We start from the raw sequence: 12,591 nt of genomic DNA, 5'->3' as shown, positions 1-12,591 counted from the left end.
CCCGTGTTGTGATTGGACAGCAGCTTAGCGCACGTTGCCCGGTTCCCGTGTTGTGATTGGACAGCAGCTTAGCGCACGTTGCCCGGTTCCTGTGTTGTGATTCGACCGCAGCTTAGCGCACGTTGCCCGGTTCCCGTGTTGTGATTGGACAGAAGCTTAGCGCACGTTGCCCGGTTCCCGTGTTGTGATTGGACAGCAGCTTAGCGCACGTTGCCCGGTTCCTGTGTTGTGCTTCGACAGCAGCTTAGCGCACGTTGCCCGGTTCCCGTGTTGTGATTGGACAGCAGCTTAGCGCACGTTGCCCGGTTCCCGTGTTGTGATTGGACAGCAGCTTAGCGCACGTTGCCCGGTTCCCGTGTTGTGATTGGACAGCAGCTTAGCGCACGTTGCCCGGTTCCTGTGTTGTGATTGGACAGCAGCTTAGCGCACGTTGCCCGGTTCCCGTGTTGTGATTGGACAGCAGCTTAGCGCACGTTGCCCGGTTCCCGTGTTGTGATTGGACAGCAGCTTAGCGCACGTTGCCCGGTTCCTGTGTTGTGATTGGACAGCAGCTTAGCGCACGTTGCCCGGTTCCCGTGTTGTGATTGGACCGCAGCTTAGCGCACGTTGCCCGGTTCCCGTGTTGTGATTGGACAGCAGCTTAACGCACGTTGCCCGGTTCCCGTGTTGTGATTGGACAGCAGCTTAGCGCACGTTGCCCGGTTCCTGTGTTGTGATTGGACAGCAGCTTAGCGCACGTTGCCCGGTTCCCGTGTTGTGATTGGACAGCAGCTTAGCGCACGTTGCCCGGTTCCAGTGTTGTGATTGGACAGCAGCTTAGCGCACGTTGCCCGGTTCCCGTGTTGTGATTGGACAGCAGCTTAGCGCACGTTGCCCGGTTCCTGTGTTGTGATTGGACAGCAGCTTAGCGCACGTTGCCCGGTTCCCGTGTTGTGATTGGACAGCAGCTTAGTGCACGTTGCCCGGTTCCTGTGTTGTGATTGGACAGCAGCTTAGCGCACGTTGCCCGGTTCCTGTGTTGTGATTGGACAGCATCTTAGTGCACGTTGCCCGGTTCCCGTGTTGTGATTGGACAGCAGCTTAGTGCACGTTGCCCGGTTCCTGTGTTGTGATTGGACAGCAGCTTAGCGCACGTTGCCCGGTTCCTGTGTTGTGATTGGACAGCATCTTAGTGCACGTTGCCCGGTTCCTGTGTTGTGATTGGACAGCATCTTAGCGCACGTTGCCCGTTTCCTGTGTTGTGATTGGACAGCATCTTAGCGCACGTTGCCCGGTTCCTGTGTTGTGATTGGACAGCATCTTAGCGCACGTTGCCCGGTTCCCGTGTTGTGATTGGACAGCAGCTTAGCGCACGTTGCCCGGTTCCCGTGTTGTGATTGGACAGCAGCTTAGCGCACGTTGCCCGGTTCCCGTGTTGTGATTGGACAGCAGCTTAGCGCACGTTGCCCGGTTCCCGTGTTGTGATTGGACAGCAGCTTAGCGCACGTTGCCCGGTTCCCGTGTTGTGATTGGACAGCAGCTTAGCGCACGTTGCCCGGTTCCCGTGTTGTGATTGGACAGCAGCTTAGCGCACGTTGCCCGGTTCCCGTGTTGTGATTGGACAGCAGCTTAGCGCACGTTGCCCGGTTCCCGTGTTGTGATTTGACCACAGCTTAGCGCACGTTGCCCGGTTCCCGTGTTGTGATTGGACAGCAGCTTAGCGCACGTTGCCCGGTTCCCGTGTTGTGATTGGACAGCAGCTTAGCGCACGTTGCCCGGTTCCCGTGTTGTGATTGGACAGCAGCTTAGCGCACGTTGCCCGGTTCCCGTGTTGTGATTGGACAGCAGCTTAGCGCACGTTGCCCGGTTCCCGTGTTGTGATTGGACAGCAGCTTAGCGCACGTTGCCCGGTTCCAGTGTTGTGATTGGACAGCAGCTTAGCGCACGTTGCCCGGTTCCCGTGTTGTGATTGGACAGCAGCTTAGCGCACGTTGCCCGGTTCCCGTGTTGTGATTCGACAGCAGCTTAGCGCACGTTGCCCGGTTCCCGTGTTGTGATTGGACAGCAGCTTAGCGCACGTTGCCCGGTTCCCGTGTTGTGATTGGACAGCAGCTTAGCGCACGTTGCCCGGTTCCTGTGTTGTGATTGGACAGCAGCTTAGCGCACGTTGCCCGGTTCCCGTGTTGTGATTGGACCGCAGCTTAGCGCACGTTGCCCGGTTCCCGTGTTGTGATTGGACAGCAGCTTAGCGCACGTTGCCCGGTTCCCGTGTTGTGATTGGACCGCAGCTTAGCGCACGTTGCCCGGTTCCCGTGTTGTGATTGGACAGCAGCTTAGCGCACGTTGCCCGGTTCCCGTGTTGTGATTGGACAGCAGCTTAGCGCACGTTGCCCGGTTCCTGTGTTGTGATTGGACAGCAGCTTAGCGCACGTTGCCCGGTTCCCGTGTTGTGATTGGACAGCAGCTTAGCGCACGTTGCCCGGTTCCAGTGTTGTGCTTCGACAGCAGCTTAGCGCACGTTGCCCGGTTCCCGTGTTGTGATTAGACAGCAGCTTAGCGCACGTTGCCCGGTTCCCGTGTTGTGATTGGACAGCAGCTTAGTGCACGTTGCCCGGTTCCCGTGTTGTGATTGGACAGCAGCTTAGCGCACGTTGCCCGGTTCCTGTGTTGTGCTTCGACAGCAGCTTAGCGCACGTTGCCCGGTTCCCGTGTTGTGATTGGACAGCAGCTTAGCGCACGTTGCCCGGTTCCCGTGTTGTGATTGGACAGCAGCTTAGCGCACGTTGCCCGGTTCCCGTGTTGTGATTGGACAGCAGCTTAGCGCACGTTGCCCGGTTCCCGTGTTGTGATTGGACAGCAGCTTAGCGCACGTTGCCCGGTTCCCGTGTTGTGATTGGACAGCAGCTTAGCGCACGTTGCCCGGTTCCCGTGTTGTGATTGGACAGTAGCTTAGCGCACGTTGCCCGGTTCCCGTGTTGTGATTGGACAGCAGCTTAGCGCACGTTGCCCGGTTCCCGTGTTGTGATTGGACAGCAGCTTAGCGCACGTTGCCCGGTTCCCGTGTTGTGATTTGACCACAGCTTAGCGCACGTTGCCCGGTTCCCGTGTTGTGATTGGACAGCAGCTTAGCGCACGTTGCCCGGTTCCCGTGTTGTGATTGGACAGCAGCTTAGCGCACGTTGCCCGGTTCCCGTGTTGTGATTGGACAGCAGCTTAGCGCACGTTGCCCAGTTCCCGTGTTGTGATTGGACAGCAGCTTAGCGCACGTTGCCCGGTTCCCGTGTTGTGATTCGACAGCAGCTTAGCGCACGTTGCCCGGTTCCCGTGTTGTGATTGGACAGCAGCTTAGCGCACGTTGCCCGGTTCCCGTGTTGTGATTTGACCGCAGCTTAGCGCACGTTGCCCGGTTCCCGTGTTGTGATTGGACAGCAGCTTAGCGCACGTTGCCCGGTTCCCGTGTTGTGATTGGACAGCAGCTTAGCGCACGTTGCCCGGTTCCTGTGTTGTGATTGGACAGCAGCTTAGTGCACATTGCCCGGTTCCTGTGTTGTGATTGGACAGCAGCTTAGCGCACGTTGCCCGGTTCCCGTGTTGTGATTGGACAGCAGCTTAGTGCACGTTGCCCGGTTCCTGTGTTGTGATTGGACAGCAGCTTAGCGCACGTTGCCCGGTTCCTGTGTTGTGATTCGACAGCAGCTTGGCGACAAACACACTCAAACGCAACACTTCCTCTTCTCCATTTGGGAGAGCAACAAGGCGTATTCTTGTGGGCGGAAGTTAGTCAACAAACTGTTCTACTGACGTCATTAAAGCAGGAAGTACCAGGATGTAGTCCAAACCGGCCGTTCGCTGTAGGCTTTGAAAGGGAACTTCTGTTAAATAAAATATCTTGCTTGGCATTGAACTTTGAGCTTTATAATTTTACAGGTATTATTTATGCTCTAACAGCAACATTACACACTAACTAAAGTTTGAACAATGGGATCACGAAGAACGGGACCTTTAAAAATGCTAGTAAATGGACTTGAACTTCCATAAACCCGTAGAGCTGGTCTGGGTTCTAACATTCCGACACAAATTAATTCCGAACATTCCGAAAGAGAAGCAGTCACGTGACTGGAAAGAAAGTGAGGCATCAGGGGCACGTTCAAAGCTCAAACCGGAACGTCATGTTTCCTGGAAACGGTGCGCAACAGGTTTGAGATGCGTTTTATCTCGTTTGGTGGGTGTGTCAAATGTCAGCCCAATCAGCAGCAACATGTATAGACGGTTTCAACTGCAACAACTTAAACAAACGTTACTGCGCATGCGCGCTTTTGTAGCCCAAACTTAACTTCCGGTAGACGTCCGCAAAGAATCAACAACAACAGAGGCTGCATTATCTTTATACGCTATCATCTTTCATCTTAATTGGGCAGCATTATCTTAATTTACATGTTTTTATTGTTCAGGCATGTTTATTATAAATAATCTCCCATTTCTGTCTGCAATATAGAGTGGGGGAACGGCCCCTTTAAAGGGTTTGTTCACCCAAAAATGTAAATTCATACATTAATTACTCACCCTCATGTCGACCCCAAACCGTAAGACCGTAGAGAAGAAGAGAAATATCTGAAGTTGTGTTCTGAAGATGAACGAAGGTCTTAAAGGTTTGGAACGACATGAGGGAGAGTAATAATGACAGAATTAACATTTTTGGGTGTAATGCCGTTTTCTGTATAGTATCTATAAATGCTTGCGCGCTCGCCTTCAATGCAATGCATCGAAATAACATGTTTCTTTGTTTCATAACATAATATTAATGTTGGGAAAGTTAACATGTAGATAAAGTACACTATTTGAGATTGATTGTATATGAATGCATCACAAAAAATCCTGTGCTGTATGGGCACTGCCGTTAATAGAGGACAAAGCAAAAGTTGTTTTGCACTGATAAAGGCACATTTAAATATTTTGCGGGAAACATAAATCCGATCATTTATCCAGATGGCGACCACTTCATGTGAACAAATGTAAACTCGCTGTGTCCTGATTGACTAATGCCAGGTGTAAACGCAGCCAGAATAATCACCTCTAGAGTAGATTATTTCTGATAACAAGCTATATAAATAACAAGTAAATTACATTAGACATGAATCAGAATCAGAAAGAGCTTTATTGCCAAGTGCGCTTGCACACACAAGGAATTGTTCTTGGTGCTGAAGCTTCCAGTGCACATTTACAATACAAACACAACAAGAACATAGTAATACAAATTCTAAGAATAAAAATATGAAAAATAGTATAAAAAATATAAGGTCACAGTTACGTTTAGTCAGAATAAACATTTACAGATTATGAACATATTTACAGTATTTGAGTAGTATGAATATATAAACGTAAATAATCTCCTGAGTTTAGAAGATTGGACTAAACAGTCAGAGTATTGCACTTTGGGGGGGTATTTAACTGTTCAAGAGGGAAATGGCCTGTGGGAAGAAACTGTTCCTGTGCTCAGATGTTCTAGTGCCCAGTGATCGGAGTCGCCGTCCTGATGGTAACAGTTCAAACAGGAGGTGTCCAGGGTGAGCGGAGTCTGTGATGATTTTCCCTGCTCTCTTCCTCACTCTGGAAGAGTTCAGGTCCTGGACAGGTCCTGGATTGCAGTCCGAATTGTCCGTTGTAGTCTCCTGATGTCAGATTTGGTAGCTGAACCAAACCAGACAGTGATGGAAGTGCATAAGACAGACTCAATGCCAGCCGAGTAGAACTGAATCAGCAGCTCCTGTGGGAGGTTGAACTTCCACAGCTGACGAAGGAAGTGCAGTCTCTGCTGGGCCTTTTTCACAATGGAGTCAATGTGATTGTCCCACTTCAGGTCCTGAGAGATGGTAGTGCCCAGGAACCTGAATGACTCCACTGCTTCCACAGTGCTGTTCATGATGGGCTGTTCCTCCTGAAGTCCACTATCATCTCCACTGTTTTGAGTGTGTTGAGCTCAAGGTTGTTATAACTGCACCAGACAGCAGCTGTTCAACCTCCAGTCTGTAAGCAGACTCATCACTGTTTTGGATGAGGCTGATGACAGTGATGTGGTCTGCAGATCTCAGGAGCTTCACAGAGGGGTCTTTAGAAGAGCAGTCATTGGTGTACAGGGAGAAGAGCAGTGGGGAGAGGACACACCCCTGGGGGGCGCCAGTGCTGGTAGTGAGAGTCCTGGATGTGAGTTTCCCCAGTCTCACGAGCTGTTGCTGGTCTGTCAGGAAGCTGGAGATCCACTGACAGATTGAGGATGGCATGGAGAGCTGGGTCAGTTTAGCTGAGAGAAGATCAGGCATGATGGTATTGAAGGCCGAACTGAAGTCCATGAATAAGATTCTTGCATAAGCCCAAGGTCTGTCGAGATGTTGCAGGATATAATGCAGTCCCATGTTGACTGCATCATCCACAGACCTGTTTACTCTGTAGGCAAACTGAAGAGGATCCAGTAAGGGTCCAGTGATGTCCTCCAGGTGGGCCAGAACCAGTCTTTCAAACGACTTCATGACCACAGACGTGAGAGCGACAGGTCTGTAGTCATTAAGTCCAGTGATTTTGGGTTTTTTGGGGACGGGAATGATAGTGGAGCGTTTGAAGCAGCAGGGAACTTCACACTGCTCCAATGATCTGTTGAAGATCTGCGTGAAGACTGGGGCCAGTTGGTCAGCGCAGGCTTTCAAACAGGCAGATGAGAAGCCGTCTGGGCCTGAAGCTTTCCTAGTCTTCTGTTTTTTGAAGACTCTGCTCACATCCTCCACACAGACCTTAAGCTCGGGTTGGATGACAGGAGGGGGGAGGAGAGGGGGTGCAGGAGGAGATTGGGGACGTGTGAAGTGAAGATCAGAGCGGTGTGTGGTGTGAGACTGGGCTTTTCAAACCTGCAGTAAAAAGCATTCAGCTCATCGGCCAGTTGTTGATTCTCAGCAGATTGGGGGGATGACACTGACACTTTCATTGACATGAAAACTTGCGTTTGAGGAATGAGCTATCCATTTTGAGCAAGTGACACGCTTTTGCAGGTTATCAACTAGATTTTGCAGTTTGTACTAATTGTTTTGAGAACTGTTGTGCAAATGTAAATAGTGATGTGAGAAATGCACTAAAGCGACTGAGAAAAACTGTAATGTTTTGCAAGAGAGAACCTTAGAATTATACCTTATAAAAGCAGGAAGTGTTTTTTTTTTTTTTTTTTTTGAATTAGACGGCTCTATCTGCATTTGGCCTGTTCTGATATTACCCAGAGGATTTTGATATTGTACATTTAGAATACATTTGGGTTCCCTGTCATCCTTTTCTTGTATGAAAGAACCTTGTTCCCCAAATCATTTTTGCTATATGGAATGCTTTGAAGCTCAATATGAAGTGGAGATAATACATTTCTGATGAAGGAAACAACTACATTAACTTTTTATTTTTATATTTTTTTTATATGCATAGACAATGCTAAGAAACCAAAAGCTAACTTGTCAAACATGAGTTCAATTGCCATTTAATTCTACACTGCAGCTGAAAACATGAGTGAATCAGGTATGAAGCCTCAGGGGAACAAACCGCTGAACTTGCATAAGTGCAGTTTCACATCCTGATGCAGAGATTCTAAGAAAATCTAAATATGGATTATGGAATAATACATACGTCAGTCCACAGCCTGAGCACATGCTTCACTCAGCTCCACAATGGTAACTCTGTGTAATTTAAATGGTTCTAATAATTCCGACATAATTAACCCTTTCATGCATGAATTATTCAATCACAAAGTAATATTTTTGTTTGTTTGTTTTTACTTTTAAACAAGTGAAAAATCATGCCAATAACTTTTTATTTCCAATATATTTTATTTTGAGAGAGTTACATATCTGTCCACAGCAGTGAACCATGGTATAAAAAGTGATTCAATAAAACTCATTGTTTGAGTTTGTTTTTAAAACATTCACTTGCAAATGATATGAATACAAAAAATGTCATTAAATAACAACAGCAATTGAGAGTACATTTAAAAAAAAAAAAACATATCAATCTATGTATCAAAACTTTATTTAAAAAATGGCCAACTTTTATTTAAAACATTAAAACCTGTATCATACCTAGTATTATTTGATTGACCTTCTTCCACCAATAAAACTATTAATAAAATATGTATTATTCATTTTAAAATGTACACTGACAACCTAAAATAAAAATACAATAAATATAGACTGTAAGCATTGAAGGAAATCAAATCTAAAGACTATTTAATATTACTGCACTGTAAAAAACCCAACTTATGTTTTGTATGACAAATTCAGCTTTTAAAGTTTATTCAACTATTTAACATGAAAAAAGTTTGTACAATTAATTGACCCTAAGTTGAGAAAACTCAAAAATGTTCTGCAGCTGGTTGCCTTAAACTTTTAAGTTTTCTCAACTTTATTTTTTTTTACAGTGTGTTTAATAAATCTAACATGAAAATTACATCATCATTTTAACTAAAACATACAAAATAAGGTGGAATCTAAGGCCCAATTGGCACAATATACCCCACCGGAGTGGACAGATGTATTTTCTGTCAGAGAAAAAAAAAAAAGTACAAGAGAAATATTTTAAAAATCTGGATAAAAGTTTTTCTAACATCTTATTAGGCTGAAAAATAATTTTGTACCCGTTTGGTTTTTTGAAAATGAAATGATTTAACAATTATTCCTGAGGTACTTGGTGCATCTCCTCTTCCCTCCACCATTTGAATGTATGATGCAATGTCTCAAAACAACAGAGATATAAACACAAATATAGCTGCAAGCAGCGATTGTGGGGCCGAGCCCTAGAAGGGGCTGTAGCGCAATGCAGAACCAGAAGAACAAAAATGGCAGAAATATACTGTCCTAAGAATGTATTAAGTATAGGAAGGATGAACTCAAAATGAACAGAAGTTCAGATGAACAAAAAAACACTTATTTCTAATCCAAGAGGAAGAAAGATAAGTACAACACTTACCCGGATAATAAAGGAATTGAAATTACACATTGCAAAATTTTTTATAAAGTTACCCCGCACTGGACTTGAACCCACAACCTTTGGGTCAAATGTCTGTCATTCATCTTGTTGTGCCAGTAATGTGCATCTTCAGAGATGTAATGTCGTCTTTTATCTTCAGTGGATTTCAGGGCTGTGACTGAATTCAGCTGTAGTTTTAGTGTTTCTCTTTCATTCAGTGATTCTGCTTGTTAACATTAAGTGTTCATCACTAATGCTCAAACATCACTCAATTAATCTCTTAATTACCTAATTAACTTCAACACTGATTCAGTGTTACATTTAACACTCTGAGTGTGCACACATATAAACACTGAGTAGTGTTAATTTAACACTGGGAAATTTGCTGTGTGGGTTTACCATGGTAACTGACTCTAATGCAGAGTTCACATTGCACAACTTTAGGCCTGATTTTCACTTGCTGACAGGTTTTACGAAATCGCAGACAAATGTCCAAAATCATAGGTAAATCGATGCTCGTTCACGTGAGTGACAATGACATTATCAAAGAGAAAATCGCTGATGAGTCGTCGACGCCTTTGAGATATTTGGCATGCTAAATATCTGGACCTGTCGCCGATTCAAAATCCTACTGTGTGAAAAGAGTTCTGACTGAAAACTACATTGGCGATGACCGACAGCCAATGAGAGAGAGCAAGATAAAGGGGGGAGGAGTTATAGACCAGAATATCAGTATTTTAATAGAAATGTTAACTTTAATGGATATATTTACAAGGAAATCAAACAGAAACAGAAAACAAACATTTGTTTGACCGGCTGCAACAGCAGCACATTGCACAGTGATTTATTTACCTCCAATTCTCTTTGCAGAACACACAATCCTTGCTCCCCGCGTCTCCCCAATCATTTCCTCCACCATATAATGTTTTTTTTTTCCTTTTTCTCATTTTCACTACAAATCAGACAATTTGGATCACAAGCTTTGTGCAGTTTATCATTTTATAATAATAATTCCAGTCTTGCGTGACTCCGGTCTCACACACGTGTGATCTCGCATCTCGCCGTCCTTGTTACTTCTCACGTGCGTTTGGTTGTGAAACGTAGTTTGCGAACGAGACCGTTGTCGGCGATTCTTCCTCTTGTACAGTCATGCAGTGTGAAACCTGTCGCCGATCCATCGGTCAGTGTGAACACAGCAGTGACTGAATGCTGGCCCAGATAGTCATGCAGTGTGAAAAGAGCAGTGATCCGACTACTTTGAAAATCGTGCAGTGGGAACTCGGCATAATTATAAGTTACATCTCTTTCAGAAATGGGCTTGTTTTACCCTGCTTTATTGGGTTTGACCTGCCTCCCATTCTGAAACAACAAATTATGTTGTTGTTGTTGTTGTTGTTGTTGCTGCTGCTGTCACTGTTACGTGACGTAGCGGTGTCTGACTAGTGTCGAGACGTGGGGTGATGACATCATCGTTTCACAAAATATACAGATTGGCTGTACACACGAAAACTCAAGGGTGTTGTTTTTAGATTTATCTACTCTGGTACCCGTGGAAGATGTCAAATCTTCCACTTGTGATAACTGAACAGTTCTTCAAACAACATTACTGGACCTTATTCTGTAGAATGACAGGGCTGCTATTATCAATAACACAAGATTACTGCAGTGATAAATTACATCTGAAAATAACATCCACTACATGTTGAATCGAGATATGAATCAGGCGTGTCATGAGTAAAGAGCCTCAGGGGGAACCAAACACTGGTTTATTTAAGAATATGCATACATGCAGTTTCATATCCTGATGCAGAGATTCTGAGAAAAACGAATTATATCTGACTTTATGAAATAATAGATTGTTAAAAGGTGTCCTGACAGTTCAATTTAAAAAATAAATAATTGGATTTGAAAAAAAAAACAAAGTTTGTACCGTCCCTGCATCCTAATGCATATATTATCCATCCTAAATATTATGTGAGATTAAGTGTGTCCCAAAGCATCGTATGTTCAAAAGAGTATGTCAAAATTCCCCTGATGGCCTACTATTTGCAGTAGATTTTCAAAGTTATGTGAACTTGTCAATTCCACATAACTTATTTATAACAAGACATTTATTAAGTTTAGTTACTTAATCATTTTAAGGCAATGGGTATCCTCACTTTTTTCACTGGATCATCTGAGGGATTCGACTGAATGAAGATGCTGCTGATCATTGAAGCTCTTCTGCTCATTTCAGCTGCTCTTGGACAGGTGAGCTTGTGTTCTAGTATGAATATTACAGACATGAAAACTGATGACTGATCATTATGATTCCTGTCACTGCAGGATCACAGAACTGCTGTTGAAGGACAGATATATCCATTGGATATGGCAGAAAGGTCTGTTGATGACCTTTATGTTGGTTGCAAAAAGAGCATGAAATGTCTGGTTGAGACTGAATTGCTACAGAATGAACTGAATAAGTCACCTGAATTCAGAATGGCTTGGGAAGATGCTTTAGAGAATCATGAGCCTCCTGCCGATAACTTGGAAGAGAATCATTCAGTTGCCATTTATGTGTACACCAACGTAGATTTGAAGACATATCGGGTGTTTAATAATGCTGTTCGTAATGATAAACAAAAATACAAAGACATAACATACACATGGTATTCACTTCAGTTTTTGCTGACAGAAGCGATACAGATTCTGAAGGAAACACAAAATGGATGCAAATTTACTTATCGTGGAACAAATGTTGAATTTAAGACTGTTCTGAACAAACAGGTTCGTTTTGGCCAGTTTGCTTCATCCTCTCTTAATCGTGCAGTAGCAGAAAGTTTTGGAAAGAAATCTTGTTTTGAAATCAGAACTTGTGAAGGTGCTGATGTGTCAAAATACTCAAAGTATCCTGATCAAAAAGAGGTGCTGATTCCTCCATATGAGAAGTTTAAAGTCACTGCTGTCAAGACAAGAGCAGAGCAGAAAGATCTCTGGTGTGACACTGTGTTTGTGTTGGAAAGCACTGGAGTAAGAAGTGACCTGAACTGTGCTCTATTCAACAAACCAACAGAGTCGGTAACAAAAAGACCAACATTTAGGATGTATGAATTTGGTAGACGCTTTGGTGGAAAGCGATTTACATTGCATTCAAGGTATAGAAGCCATGCACTCTCCCTTTTACGAGAAATTGATGAGGACCCTGTGACCTTGGCACTGCTCTTATGCTCTTCAGTTTGAGCTGTGTAATACTTCAAAATATACTGTGGGTATGGAAAGTATTCAGACCCCCTTAAATTTTTCACTCTTTGTTATATTGCAGCCATTTGCTAAAGTTCATTTTTTCTCATTAATGTACACACAACACCCCATATTGACAGAAAAACACAGAATTGTTGACATTTTTGCAGATTTATTAAAAAAGAAAATTCTAAGCGGTATGTGTGGAGAAAACCAGGCACTGCTCATCACCTGTCCAATACAGTCCCAACAGTGAAGCCTGGTGGTGGCAGCATCATGCTGTGGGGGTGTTTTTCAGCTGCAGGTACAGGATGACTGGTTGCATTCGAGGGAAAGATGAATGCGGCCAAGTACAGGGACATCCTGGACGTAAACCTTCTCCAGAGTGCTCAAGACCTTAGACTG

General features: G+C 44.6%; 1 protein-coding gene across 1 annotated transcript; it reads left to right on the top strand.

Moving 5' to 3' along the window:
* Window positions 1-11,160: 11,160 nt before the first annotated feature.
* Window positions 11,161-12,186, top strand: LOC307123537 (T-cell ecto-ADP-ribosyltransferase 1-like; the record flags this gene model as incomplete). Its single annotated transcript, XM_079812094.1, has 2 exons — window positions 11,161-11,217; window positions 11,293-12,186. The coding sequence occupies 2 exons, from the start codon at window positions 11,161-11,163 to the stop codon at window positions 12,184-12,186; spliced, it is 951 nt and encodes a 316-aa protein (XP_079668220.1).
* Between the last annotated feature and the right edge of the window lie 405 nt (window positions 12,187-12,591).

Source organism: Gobio gobio, assembly GCF_949357685.1.
Source record: "Gobio gobio genome assembly, chromosome: 1".
In the NCBI taxonomy this organism is placed as follows: domain Eukaryota; kingdom Metazoa; phylum Chordata; class Actinopteri; order Cypriniformes; family Gobionidae; genus Gobio; species Gobio gobio.
The sequence above is the reverse complement of the archived record's forward strand: the minus strand, read 5'-3'. Positions and strand labels throughout refer to the sequence as shown.